At 36.1% G+C, this 15,186-nt stretch overlaps 1 protein-coding gene and 1 long non-coding RNA gene across 2 annotated transcripts; one reads left to right on the plus strand and one right to left on the minus strand.

The window, feature by feature from the left end:
• Positions 1-1,054: 1,054 nt before the first annotated feature.
• On the minus strand, positions 1,055-14,561 carry LOC148803704 (uncharacterized). Its single transcript, XR_016079050.1, has 3 exons — positions 11,664-14,561; positions 1,740-1,924; positions 1,055-1,487 (listed from the first exon to the last, which is right to left on the minus strand). It is a non-coding gene; the product is annotated as an uncharacterized LOC148803704 (long non-coding RNA).
• LOC104587418 (uncharacterized) lies at positions 3,238-8,428 on the plus strand. The gene is made up of 2 exons (XM_010245029.3): positions 3,238-3,394; positions 5,833-8,428. Exon 2 carries the CDS (start codon positions 6,189-6,191, stop codon positions 8,109-8,111), a length of 1,923 nt encoding a protein of 640 aa, XP_010243331.1. The 5' UTR covers positions 3,238-3,394; positions 5,833-6,188; the 3' UTR covers positions 8,112-8,428.
• Positions 14,562-15,186: the final 625 nt, after the last annotated feature.

Genomic DNA, 15,186 nt, shown 5'->3' on the forward strand with positions numbered 1-15,186 from the left:
CACATTTATAGAAAGTCTATATGAAATTTTTATGTGTGCATGCCACGTACTTGAATGCCCGGCCACATTAGCCTTATCGAGGTAAAAATATGTTTTTGTTTCTGAAAGCTTCTTTGATTTAAGAAAAAAATGTTATTCTTTTAAATCATGCTGAAAATATTTTCCTTTATTTTGATAAATACACATTAAGAACATATTATATTTATCTGATGTCGTTTTAAAAGTAATACAAATAAAAAGAGATTTATTTGATTATTTTTTAACTAGATTCTTTATTACTGAAAATAACGCGCATAAGCTTCTCTACAGTTTTTTTATTTTTTCTTTTACGTGAAATTAATAACATTAATCATGCTCAACTTGAGTAATTAGTTAAGATTGGTCTAGGTTTATATATTGTATAAAGTCTTTACAAATATTTGGACCCAAATCCAATTGTACAGTTCAAAGGGGGTGTTCGCCAATAAGTATGATTTGGTCTTTTTCTTTTTAAACAAAATAATTTCTGCATCAGCAAAAAAAAAAAAAAATCTTGCAAATGATGCAGTGATAAACAAAATCAATTATGTTGCCAAATACCCACTAATTGAACGATACACATTGTACACATTGGTGAGAGATATGTATTATTACATCACAACCTTATTTAGAAAACAATGGCATACATATTGGTGAATACTTTGTAATAGATATTGAGTGCCCATTTGGGAGGGCTTTCTGCTTCTCCTGTTTCTGAGCTGTGCCCAATATGGAATTCATAAAAGTTGTATTTGGTGAAAATCCATAATTAAAGTAGTTTAATAAATCAATACAGATCTAGATGAGCTTTGATTACTTTGGACCTGATTGTTTTGCAGCACAAATTCATTTAAGCTCAGTTTGGAAGGAGTATAAATATAAATATGTAAAGTGTAAAATCTTGTATTTTGTATTATTTTGTATGTATTTGTATTGTATATATTTATATCTGTACTTTTTCCAAATTGGGCCTTATGCTGTGTTTGATTGTAGTGTAATTTTATTTGTACCAGTACAAATACATGGGAGTGCAAATGAAAAAAAAAAATGCAAATTCTTGTTTAATTTTGTTTTTGGTTTTACTTTATTATATTCCATGTCTTAAGTTACTTTATTTGTATTGCAATCAGACAAAATAAGATAAATTTTGAAACAAAAATATGTTAGAATTTACACTCAAATAATTTGCACTGCCATAGTTTTGCATCAGTGCAAATTTATTTGCATTGCAATCAAACACATCCTCTGTTTGGTTGCTGAGAAATAGTAGATGAGAAAGGAAAATTTTATTTTCTCATTTTTGGTCACTATGTTTGTTTGTTGAGACCTATTATCCTACAGAAAAGGGTTAACAACGTAACTAGAGAAGATATGGGAAGAAGATGAAGATGAAAACTGACCTTTGTAGAAGATGAGGATGAGAACTCCAGTCTCTAGAGACGAACCTGTGCTCTTTGTCCGCTAAGCATCTGAAGCACATGGAAGGAAAAATGTTCTTGATAAAAAATGCAAAAAAAAAAAAATGTGAATGATGTGTGAAACAAAATCCTGTCTCTCATTGTCTGAGAAGACAAAGACAAGGTTACCTTCACTGGAGAAGACGAAGACAATATCTTGTCTCCTTGTCGTTTGAGATCTAGATTGAAGTTGATGGAGGAAGAGAAGGGTATTTTTGGTGGAATAAAACACCAAATAGCGTGAAAGTGGATGTGAATACTTACCGGAGAGGAAAGATAAGGTGGCCGGAGTTCGGACCGTTGTAGAGGTGGGAGGAGAACAATCCACCCTTGACAAAATTTTCTCACACTTGTCGTGCAACTTTCATTTCTCATTGGAGTCACAACTATTTGGTGAGACCCCGTGCCCCTTATTTTGAGAATACTAATCCCATCTTATCGCGTCATATCTCTCAAAACATACATGAAAAAATACGAATAATCAGCAAATATTCCAATTTTTTCATCCACATCACACAAACCAAACGGGCTGTTATGGAAACAAACAAATTCTGATTATATTTGCGCGTTCTACTTTATTTTCTGCCCAACCTTTCTTCATTTACAATGCAAACATACAAATCAGAATTTTCTCTGAACTCATTTGCAGTCCCATACCTTTGCGCCAATGAAAAAAGAAACTGCATTGCAAATAAACCAATTCATAGGTGCTGTTTGGGAAATCTGAAGCCTAATGCCACTTGCAATTAACGAGCATCGTTTTTGTGTCATTCCCCTCTCTCCCCTTCCACACACACACAGACAGAAGCTATCAAAAACATTTGACTCTTAAATAGTTTGGGCCCAGTCGCAGTTTTTCTAATGAGGTGGACCCAGTTGCAATTGAAGGGCTCACATGTTATGACACAATGTTCCATGTGTGTGGCGTATAAGGCATTTGGTACATTGGTACATTTATAAATCAAATAAAAATAATTGAATGGAATTAAAAATCAATAATTATTATTAATTTTATATTATTGCCAGTAAGGTTTTTAAAATCGAACCGGTCAGGAATCCGGTTCCCGGGTCAAATGGTTCGATCATTTGAACTGAATAGATGGCCTATTATGACAAAAAAATTAAGAGAATTTTAAAATAATAAAAAATAGCCAAACCGTTGGATGGTTCGAACAATTTAACCGTCCAAGTCAACAGTTTACTTACCAAATCAACAGTTTTTAGCAAAATAACGGTTCTGGGGTAAAACAAAACCAGTCACCTAACCTGTTTCCGGTTTTTCCGGTCCGACCGTCCGGCCGGTCCGGTTTTGAAAACCATGGCAGTCAGTGCTCAGTGGTGTAAACTCGGGTCGGTTTGATATTGTATCCGAACCCGAGCCATTACTCACAGCCGCTATCCGACTCCCATGGTCCAATTTGAGACACCAAATCTGGGGAGAAGTGATCAAGTGAAATCACCCTCACGTGAGTCGTGAGGTGAGGACTGAGGACTGAGGATCAAAGAAGGACAGACTGACGTCAATATGCTTGCCGTGCGTAGCAGCACGAAGCCGGCAAAAAATAATCGGCTCAGCGCGTCACAAGTCACAATCAAAGCCGACACAATAGTCGCCGTTTGCCAACTCAGCATTCCGATTTATTAGGTCAGCAGACTCTTAAAAATTTTGCATAGTTTACTTAAGCTAGACCTAATTATTTATTAATAATTAATTAGTGCTTTAATTAATTATTTTATTTATTTATACTCCTTATAATGCTCTCTTGGTTCGCCCCATCTCTCTTTCTCTCTCTCTCTCTGAGATGGTGCTCTCCGTCTCTCCTTTCTGCTTGTCTTTCTGTGTTAAAGCAATCTTCAAATCACTTGGTAACGTAAATCTTCTTGTCAGATTTTTTTCGAGATGTCGTGAGATCTGTCAGGTATACTTTCTGTTTTCGGTTTCAGATTATATTTGTTGTTCCTTTTCCATTTCTTTATATGCATATACTTGTTTTTTCTCTCCAATGGTGGAAAATTAAATTTTTTGGTTTAGTTTTCCTCTATGGTCATTTGGTTTCTGATATCCTTTATGCTTTCCTGTTTTAGTGTCTGACTGATTAAGGATGTGAATGTTGTCTGCCTATGTTTTTTTTTTTCTATGTATGCTTCTTTCCTTATGCTGTATAGAGATTTAGATTTACGAGATTTATGCTCCGAGTCCGAAGAATCAGTAGTTTCAGTTCGAAAGCTTGCTTAGTTTGATTGCAAGTTGCTTGAATCTCTTTATCTCAGCTTCAAAGAAAAATCTCTAGTTCTGTTTCATTGGCTAATTGGTTGAACCGTCTACCTCTGCTTGCTTCTTCTGTGCATGTCTTCTTTTGGCATGGCTTTTGGGTATAAGCCAATCTCGAAGGTTAAAGGATTTTGATTTTTTTTTTTTGTGGATTCTAAAGAACTTGAGGAGTTTGTGGCTCTTGATTGATGTTTTACATAACAAGTAATGCCTTCCGATATCTCAGTGAAGGCACCTTAAGGGAGAAGTTATAGAATATTCTTTTAATTCTTCTGATAATTATCTTTTGAGTTCTCTTTTAGATCCGCAAGAATTGCTTTTTTGGATACTTCTGTTCCAAAGTCTAAGCTTCTGGGTTTGGTTGAATTTCATATAGGTATTATCATAGATATGTAATATTTATCTATGTGGCATCAGATTTGGTGTTCACAGTTGATAACTAATTAAAAGGCCTTCGGGTATACCTTTTTGTTCAATTCAGGATTCTTAGAATTCTGGATAGATAACATCAATTATATCGATCTCAGTGTTATAGTTATGTTGTAATCTTGCTTTCTGGTTTACTCTATTGCTTGAATTTCTGGGTTAGGTAGTGTTTTTCTAAGTTGTATTTCCTTTATTTTTTTTTTTTGCCGCCAGGAGGGGGGGGGGGTGGTGGAGGGGGGCTAATTTCTGGTCCTGATATGACTACAACCATAGGGTATGTCATTTGTTTTTGGGGTGTCTACTTCCAGATCTGTAATGAAGGTAATGAAATACGATTGATGTAGAAGAATGAAGAGTGTAAGAAAGTAAGAAGACATGTCGGTGATTATTGAAGTATAGATGGAACGTATGCTAAAAGAATCTGTCAGTGATTATTGATGGATATTTGATGATAGTTAGTGGCTAATAAATTGAATTTGCCTTGATATTCTTATGGGTGTGAAAGGTGAAAAATGGATCCTAAATTACTAGGAGAGTGGATAGTTGATACATGGTTCTTGTGTTTTAGGTGCAGTAAATTGTTTTCAGGAAAGCATTAAGTCTCTGTATGAAATTGTTGAATTTTTCTACCTGGAGAAATCTTATTTGAGTTATAACATGTAATATTGCTAGTACTTCTCTAATGCTTATGTACCAGCTTTGGCTATGATTTGGCTCCAGCCTTATGTCTTTGAAGATGCTATGAGAGTAGGTGATATATGTCATATGTTTCACCAAATAATAAAGTAACTTATGTTAGCGATAAAAATTCTTTTTTTTTTTTGAAAGATGAAAATGAAATTTCATTTAACTGGGAAAAGTTAGGCCAAGGGAGAGGTTCCCCTGAATACAACATACAACCACAAAGAACTAACCACTGAAACAATACATCAGAACAACAAAAACAGACTACAAAGCAAAGTTTTCATCCCAGATAATTCTATCCCAGTGACCATAAAAATAGTTGAAATTTAAACCCCAGAATAATTTGATACTTAGGATTTTTACATGTCTCTGCTCTTATTTGTTCTCATTACGGTATTCCTGTTTGTAGGCTGCATTCACTTAATATATAGCTTGCACAAATCCTGCTGTATAGCATCTCTAGATATGGATAAATGGATGTCAAATATGATTGCATATTTTCACAATAGACTCCATGCTTTTCTGCCATTCTTGATCAACTTTAATACTACCGTTTGGATAGCTATAACCAAAAATCTCTATGACCAGACAACACCTGTCTGATTTATGGTTAAAATGTCACAGCTAGGAAAAAAAATTGGGAGGAGCTTGGTAAATCATATATGATCTGAAAAACTGTTTAGTAATTTATGTCATCCATTTGGATAGCTATGCTTAGATGACAATGACAACAACGATGATGATAAGTTTGTTCTGCATATATTTTTGTTACTGTTCTAGATCTACCTCTGTTAAGAGGGTATGTGACGATATTTCTTCTCATGCTTCATCAGTCATTGTAGTAGTACATTCAGCCTCACTAATGTCAATAAGATTCTGATCTATGAACATAAAGTCTGTGAAGCATCACGTCCCCTTTGGTTTTTATTTAGTTGAATTGATTGTTGAACCTTTTTTTCTCTCTCCTTTTTCAAGGTTTAATGAAGCTGAAGGAGCATCCAAAAAGGAGCAAAAGGTGCTCCTTTTTTAACCTGTCTGGTCTTGTTAGAGGTTTCTATCCAAGAAACGTTGTCAGATACCATCAAAACTGAGTGTCTCAGTAGTAGATAATTGAAGTATTAGTCTTGTACCACCAACAATGGACAGGAAGGACACATCAGGCTTTGTAAGTGGTGGAGCTGTCTTATCAAGTCTTCTTCTACACTTGGTTATGCTGCATACACTCTCTGAATAGCATCGTGGTAAAGCTGTTATGCTAGTAGAGACAATATTATTCTACTGCTAGTGTTCTTAGATTGTGTCCTGTTCATTCTGCCTTTTCACATCATACGATGGATCTCAATGTGAAAGATCCCTTTGTCCCTGCAAATGGGGAGACAAGCAAACGTGACAACTTTGGTAATACAGCTTTGCACCTGGACTTTCTTGGCTATGGATCCAAAAAGACTGCCCAATCTGGGGATTCTGGTAGTAACCATCACAAAATTTCTGTCCAAGTTCCACCTGATGATGGTTACCATTTGGTTCTTGGTTTAGGCCCCACACCAAGTTCCTGTCATGATTACTCTGTTGGGATAAACAAAAGGAAGGAAATTGCCAATATATTTGGACAAGGGTTGTCCTCAGATGGTGACTCTGGTATCCTAAAACTCGGCCTTCCTCTGGGGACTGGGGACACCTTGGGTGTATGCCAAAATCCATTTTCAGTGCAGAGTCATCTGAGTACATCCCATCACCTGAACCAAATGCCCATTGAAGAGAATAGATTATCCATTCCTATTGTTGATGAGGGATCAACTTCAGCCAAGAAATCTGGTGGATATATGCCATCCCTTCTCCTGGCTCCAAGGGCACCAGTTATGGAAAAGGTTGTGAAGACCCAGCCACTTTTAGAGCTTGGAACAAGGTCCAACACCCACCATAGTCATTTTCCTCAGTTGAGTCCTGAACCTACAGTGACCACAGATTACTCAACAGGCACTCACTCTGAGCCTGTAACTGCAATGGTTTCTTCAGAGCATCGGGCTAGCCATCCAAAGAAGTGCAAGTTTGATGGTTGTTCAAAGGGGGCAAGAGGGGCATCTGGTCTATGTATTGCCCATGGCGGAGGGCAGAGATGCCAGAAACCAGGGTGCAACAAGGGTGCTGAAAGCAAGACTGCCTACTGCAAGGCCCATGGTGGAGGGAGGAGGTGCCAGCGCTTGGGCTGCACCAAGAGTGCCGAGGGGAAGACTGATTACTGCATAGCGCATGGAGGTGGTAGGCGGTGTGGGCAGCCAGGGTGCACTAAGGCAGCCCGAGGCAAATCAGGACGGTGCATCAGGCATGGTGGGGGTAAGAGATGCAATGTGGAAGGATGCACTCGCAGTGCTGAGGGGCAAGCTGGATTGTGCATCTCTCATGGAGGGGGACGCCGGTGCCAATTCCCAGGATGCACAAAAGGGGCCCAGGGTAGCACCATGTATTGTAAAGCCCATGGTGGGGGAAAGCGGTGCATATTTGCAGGGTGCACCAAAGGTGCTGAGGGTAGCACACCATTGTGTAAGGGTCATGGTGGCGGAAAGCGTTGTCTCTTTCAAGGTGGCGGGATCTGTCCCAAGAGCGTCCATGGTGGGACAGATTACTGTGTTGCGCATGGTGGAGGCAAGCGTTGTGCTGTTCCGGGCTGTACCAAGAGTGCCCGTGGCCGCACTGACTGCTGTGTCAAGCATGGTGGGGGAAAGAGGTGCAAGTTTGAGAACTGTGGAAAGAGTGCGCAAGGGAGTACTGACTTCTGCAAAGCCCATGGTGGGGGAAAGCGGTGCACATGGGGGCAAGGAACATGTGAGAAATTTGCTAGAGGTAAGAGTGGACTCTGTGCAGCACACAGCAGCATGGTCCAGGACCGTAATACAGACAAGGGCAATATGATTGGGCCAGGACTCTTCCGTGGACTTGTACCCGTTTCAACAGTGGGGAGCAGCATGGAAAATGAATATTCTTCTTCAGGTGTAAGTGCCATCTCTGATTGCACTGATTCACCAGAAAATCCAGCAAAAAGGCAGCACCTAATACCACCTCAAGTCTTGGTACCTCTGTCGATGAAATCCTCATCATCTTCTGGGATGTTGGGGGCTGAGAGGGAGGAGGAAGGAAGCAGTAGAGTTGGTGGGACCAGAAACTTTGACTTCATGGTCCCCGAGGGAAGAGTCCATGGTGGTGGTCTCCTGTCCTTACTTGGTGGGAGTCTGAAAAATACCATTGATGGGATCTGAGTTTCCATTACTGTATTTCAGACGTATGAGAGAGAAGGGGTTAATGGTTTGTTAAAACTAAACTGTCTATATTGCTATGTTTGTTCAAGACTTGGTTTTAATTTGGTCTTCGTAGTTGGTGTGTATTGTTAGTGTTCGTATTGGGGGAAGAAATGGCATTGTATTGTTAGCTTTATGTGTCATTTGTCTTTGGATGTGAGTGTCTGTACATAGATGTGAATAAGAAGAATTGAGTTGCTTAGGTACAAGTGTACAACTCACAATCTCATTTCCTGTGGTTGCTTACAAAGATGAGAATCTTCCTCCCTTTTGTCTAATGATTTGGATGAATATGGCATGTATGTATCTGGTTCTGGTATGTGTTGGGTGCAAAGATTTTGGCCATATCTTGCTATGAGAATCATTTCCTCAAGGGAGGAGCAGAATTAACTTGTGGCTAGGTGATTAGGAAATATTTCTGTTGCAGTAGTCCCATTCTATGGTTGGGCTTTGTCCACATGAATTCAACGGATATGGGGCTGTGTTCGAAGGTGCACTCATTACAATTGAGAAAAGAATACAACCAACTGCCAAGCCAAAGCAAAAGGTTTTGACTTTTGACTTTTGATAACTACGATGGAAACTAGATGACTTTCTTATAGGTAGATAAATAAAACCATTACATTCTCAAAAGATTTTGGTTTCTGGGTCATAACAATGAGGCACAGAATTTGCTCGAGGCAACATTATCAGAATATTTCAAAGTTTCCTTGATCTTATCCAAAATAACCAAGCATGGTCAAGACAGAGCGTCACATGCACCATTCAATGCACGAACGGCAATCATGGAATCTGATTCCACTCATTTAGCTTCCTTTGCCAAACTTATAACTCCCAGTAAAGGTTTCACTTCACTATCACACTTTTATACAAATCCCTGTTACATACCGTACATTGTGATCCATGGGATGTCGTGCAATGGTGATTGTTTTAGTATGGATGATAGAGAGATACTTAAGAAGTAATTACCTGAAGGGACAAGCATGTGTAATTGTGTGCTATGTGGGAAGTTAATTGAGTGGTAGTGCACTCACTAGTGGGATTTGAATCCCACTATGTTGGGGTCTCTTGAGCCATTGTATCTATTTAACTATTTTCTTATGAATCAAATAGCAGTCGGAACTCTGAAGTATTTTGAGAATTTGAATTCCACTAGGAGTGTTGGAGGCTGGGTTTCCCCCAAGTTTATCTTTCTTCTTTTCTCATCCTACACCTGTTCTAGTTCTTCTCTCCAATTACAAACAGCTCCCCCGTAACAATCCCTGGTAAAATAGAATTTGGCAAATTTGATACCCCTTTAGAAGGAAGCTGACCCACCTTACCACACTCTTGGAATTTGTGAAGAAAGGATATTTAAAAACATTTGAAAGGATCCCAAAAAAAAACAGTTTTGTTTTTATTATTAAAAGCATCATTTCCTGCAGACCAGATATAACAGTAGGCCATCGTAATCCAACAAAAAGATTTCTTTTCCTCATCTATGTCATTTAAATTACTCAAGACAAAAGAAATAAAACCGACAAGTGAAGTAAATTGATAATCATTCACAACTAAACTCCGAGGGTTATCAAATAAGGACAGCTCTAGCTAAAGAACAATAGCAAAATGGATGAACAACGGTTTCCTCATGCCCATCACAATTCACCTCAGAGAATGATTCCTTTCCGAGCAAGAAGAGATCTAGTCCCTACAAGCTCTCTACGGATACAATTTAAACCTAGAAGCCAATTTCAAGTTCCAAACCCTCCTAATGAGACTTTGACAAGCAGAAGGCAAAGAACAAACAATTCATGCTACCTATAGAACGATACTGCCTCACAGAAAAAATCCCTAGGACTGAAGGACCAAATCATTTTGATGGTGCTTGGTTTTGTGGCCATTTATTTGAAAATTGGTGTCACATCATCGTCATGTAGGTGTTTATCCCAAAATGTTATTTGCATGGTGTTTGGTAAGACCATTTATTAAATAGGTGTTTTCTTGATTTGTGTGAGAATTAACTGTTAGAGGGAAACATCATTTTTAATGTTTTTCCCAATACTCAGCCATTTATTTACTGTTTAACTTATGTGGCGCCTAACCATTAAACAACACTATATAAACGTTCTTCAACCACTTTCTCGATTTTCAAGATAAAAATAATACAAAATATTTATTAAATAAACACCCACAATACTTTTATCTCCACTCGTTTGTTTAAAAGCTAGTGAATGACCCCGTACTAAGTATGGGGAACGGGGGAAGTTAATTATATATATATATACTGCAACCCAATGCAAAATTCTGATTTAAAACAGATAATTTCAACAAATAATTTTAACATTATTTTCTGCCAATGGAAATAATAATTATTAACTTTCCCATACTAACTAATGTTAATTATGATTAACTTTACGTGTATAATTATAAATTGATTATTATGAATATAAAAGAATTACTATTATTTTTGTTATTAATTATCAGTATTTAATTTAATCGGGTTTGATAATAATAGGTAAATATCATTAATTTATTTTTATCTTTTGGAAAACTGAATAAGAGAAAAAAATGGTTAGTATTGAAAATGAAAAATTATTTGAATTTTTGCAAAAAAAATATTTATTGAACATAAAAAACCAATTATTCAAAGATAAGGTCGTTAACCAAAGAGTAATTACAAGTATTGAGTAAATAATAGTTTTAAGAAATTAAATTTGTTAATTAATAATTAGTTTGAATTAAAACGAGTAATTTCAGCAAATATTTTTAAGTAATTAAAATTTGCTATTAAATTGTTATTATTATTATTTAATTAATTAAATTATACCGGGAGGATCCAGTCTAGTTTCATTGTCCAGTGACATGTGCTCAACCCAACATAAAGGTCTGTTGATGATCCAAACAAACACAACGAAAGGAATTTTTCTGAGCAGTCACTTCACATATGTACTGTTAAGTGTTGCTTGTCTAGATCAGCCAATATAATCCAAATATAATCAAATGCAAAGGAACAAAGAATGCAGAATATTAGCATGACAAATGGGTCAAATCATCGTAGTCCGAAATTAGGGAGGATATGTGAGGAAAGTAGCCTAGATTATATCTGGATTATCCACTATAGAAAAAGGGAAAAGAAAATGCAAGTTCATCATTCCATTTGAGTAACTTTAAATAATTGAAAGCAAAGCTAGGCTTCAGATGTCATCAAAACTATATATATATATATATATATTCATTTTCATTCGATGATAGTTAGGTCTTATGTTATAATTCATCAAACCTGGCAATGAAACACCTTAAAAAGGAAACAGTCTGAAATTTTCACAATTTGCATAGAAATAACATCTAATTGGTTAGGATCCAAAGATTTTTTGAGTTCCTTAGAAAAACAACGGGATAATTGAAAAATCTGCCCCATGTGTCCGGTCGAAAATATGGGAATTTCATCATACTTAATTCTGAAAATTAGGCTAATAGAATTTGTTAAAGTTGCCGTCAATATTTGAAGATATGGAAAAAGGGGGAAAAAAGTACCTCTTATACACTTTTCCAAATGTACCACCCTAAAGCTGCTTTCTGAACAATCCATCAGCGCACTGGTGCCCTTCCTAAAGCTTGAGGCCACCGGTAACGATCCCAGGAACAAAGACCACCGGGTGCTTCGCTCTCGACCCCTCTTTCTACAATTTCACACCGGGCGGATCGGGCAATGGCCCGGTAATGGCTTCGGTGACATATTAAGGAATCAATGCTGGCATGGCATTATAGAGAAATAGTAGAAACCACCAAATCGAGCAGATGCAGCCAATAAACCAGCAGCAACTATTAATGCAAGACAATTTCTTCTTCTTTTTCACCTTCTCCTTCTTATCATTACAGTCGAATTTGCTTTGGATCTCTTTACGATCATCCAAATTGGAAGTTTGCTCGATTTCGGAACGCTTTTCTACACCGCAACATCGACATATTCGTTTCCTCCTTACTCTGTTCCTTCCCTTCTTACGTTGTTAACGTTGCTGCTCCTATTGGTGGGAATTGGGAAACCAGACGAATCTTTCCTGGGTAAATGATTGATAGAGTCTAACCTGCACTATCGAATCTTCTTCGCCTGGTTTCTTTCTATATCTATAAACTTCTCAAACCCTAACCTAAACTGGTGTTGTAGTCGCCATGTTCAGAAACAAAGACACCGTTTGCTGTTGCAGCAGCAACCTGAAGTCACAAATCAAAGTTTTCCTGCCAAGAAAGAGTGATAGTTTGTTGTTGGAGCCACCAAAGTCTTGGAAGGCTCCGCCTCACAAAGCACATTCGTTGAGAGTTGGGCAGAGATGGTTGAATGCGCAGAAAGTTCAATTAGAGTGAATATGTAGAAAGATTGTAAATTGTTTGGTATTGGACTTTTTTTAGGAAGAGATTGAGAGTGAGAACTTCCCATTTCCCATTTTCCACTTCTCACATTTGAAGATTGAAAATTATTTGATATTATGCTTATTCCTGGACAGTAGAAATTTCCCACTTCTAAGGTATAAATAGTTATAGTATCACACGTGTGTAAAAGTTAAAAGAAAACAAAATTAGAGATGGCCATGTGTCTACATGGTAGTTGGCTTAGAGTGGTTGGCTTTGGGCTTTATTAGTCCGCAAGTGAGTGGTCTCTCTTCTTGCAAAGACAGGTGGCCGAATGTAAATAGGCCACATGTCTGACTGGAGGAGATTTTGTCCTGATTTCATTACTTTAATATATATACCTAGTGAATGACCCAAGTTCAATTTATATATGTATACCTCATAAAGAGATCTTGATACATTTGTATACCCTATTGTTGAAGTGATAACCAAAATAGTTGCACTTGATCTATTTCCAATTAAATATTTCCCAATTAAACTCCCTGTATTACCCCATAAAGAAATCTTGATACATTTTTCCCTGTAATTATTTAATTCAATATTAATAATTTTAATAACAATAGATAAGAAGTTGAATATTATTTGTTATTTTCCAAAACAATACTCTTTTGCTTCATTGTTTGTCCGTTTTGTTTACGAACAGATTCTTTATCAGATATGGCATGTAATTTACCAATTACATCTACAACATTAACAGATATAAAGTTAATATATAAAGAAATATATACATATATATAAGTAAAAAAAATGTTAAAAATTTACTAACCAATAAGATATCTATTATCATCATTTATGTCAATGTTATCAAAATCAATGAGATCAAATATGTGTCTTGAAATTTCTGCAATTTCTTCAGTAACCGGTTCAACCAGAGTAGCCCACTTAAAATATATGACAAATACATATTTCACAGCTCTGTAGGACCCTTTACTTTGAATAATATTAAAAATTTTAAAAAAAATATAGAGAACCCTCACACAACAGTTTCTCAAATTTATAAAACAAACTCTTCCATACAATAGCATGTATTTGTTCATCCTACAAAAAAATTAAACAAATAAAAATATATTAATAATTTTAAAGTTAATGAAAATATAGCATAATATGTATACTTACATTTTCATCAATTAATAACATGTCCAAACTCCGTGGTTCATTATTATCTTTAAAATCCAATGTCTTCCATAAGCGTGACGACTGTATTTTAATCTTCAAAGAATCAGAATCCGATTTTATTTCATTGAGATATTGATAATCTCTTGAAGACATATTGTCATTCACCTATTCATTAATTGGAGAAATTTATTAGACACAAAAAATATAAAAAATAGTAAGAAATAACTATTAATAATCAATATACCTAAATACAAATTATTGAAGACTTCATGACAGACAATGTTTTGTATATGTCCTTCTAGTTCATTGTCCTTATTTTCCATCAAAATTCTTAAACCATCTTTTGATGTTACACGGGAGATTACCACATATAATTGTCCATGAGTAAATACAGGTCACGACAAGTAAATTCCAACATAACTCAAAGTTTGTCCTTTACTTTTATTGATTGTCATTGCAAAACATACATTCACAAGAAATTGCATCCATCTAAGAAGAAATGGCCAATTCGAATCAGCTAGCATCAGCACTATCATTGGAATGAAAACCTTTTTACCCATATTATTTTTTATAATTATTTTAGCATCAATTACTATTCTTGCTAATTGAGTAACAATCAACTTTGTTCCATTGCATAACCCATCAATTTGGTTCAAATTTTGCAGAAGAATGATTGGAATTCCAACTTTTAACAAAAGTTCATGATTTGGAATTCTAGAAATTTTCAATGTATTTAAGAACTCTGTGGGGAATAAAATATATTGATTCTCAATTGATTATGAGATATGACTTATTGTGTCTGTACTTAAATATGTAGATATATCACCAGGTATAATAGATAAGATATAATCATTCACTTCATCGACCTTGTCATTTGTAGGTACTAAAATTGCTCTTTCAGTCAAGTAATTGTGGTCTCGATATTTACAATCCAAATCAGGATATACTACTGACACAATATTCTTAACAGGATTATTCCCTGTAGGTATAAAAAATTCTTCTGGTATTTTTATCTAACTTGGTTCGTGTTGATCATTCAAAGATAATGCAGGCAATTTACCATCTCTAAGATCTAATATCCACTTATAAAATTCATTTAAAGAATTTGTAGCCAAATCTTCTAGGTGTCTAACTTGAAGCCTCATATTTATTGTTAAGTGAAAAACAACACATTGATGCCAAAAATATAATTTATTAATCGCAGATGAAACAATTGCTTCCTGTGTTCCCTTATTAATAATCGACAAAATTTGTCTGAAATCTCCAAAAGAACGGGTTTCCCTCTAAAAAATTTTTAGAACAGCACGAATCCTTTAAGCGCATAAGATCTTTGAAAGTTCTATCTACAGCCTCAAATGCATTTCTATGAGTCATTAGAGCTTCGTCTCAAATTATTAAATCAACAACTTGAATCAATTCAACAAGATGTGATCTTTGTGTAGTCGAACATGTGGTCCTTAATTTCAAGGGGAATCTTAAATCTTGAATGGGTGGTTCTTCCTCCAGATAGTAAAAGCGCTGCAATTCTCGATGA

Source organism: Nelumbo nucifera, chromosome 1 (genome assembly GCF_055504915.1).
Source record: "Nelumbo nucifera cultivar China Antique chromosome 1, China Antique-T2T, whole genome shotgun sequence".
Lineage (NCBI taxonomy): Eukaryota > Viridiplantae > Streptophyta > Magnoliopsida > Proteales > Nelumbonaceae > Nelumbo > Nelumbo nucifera.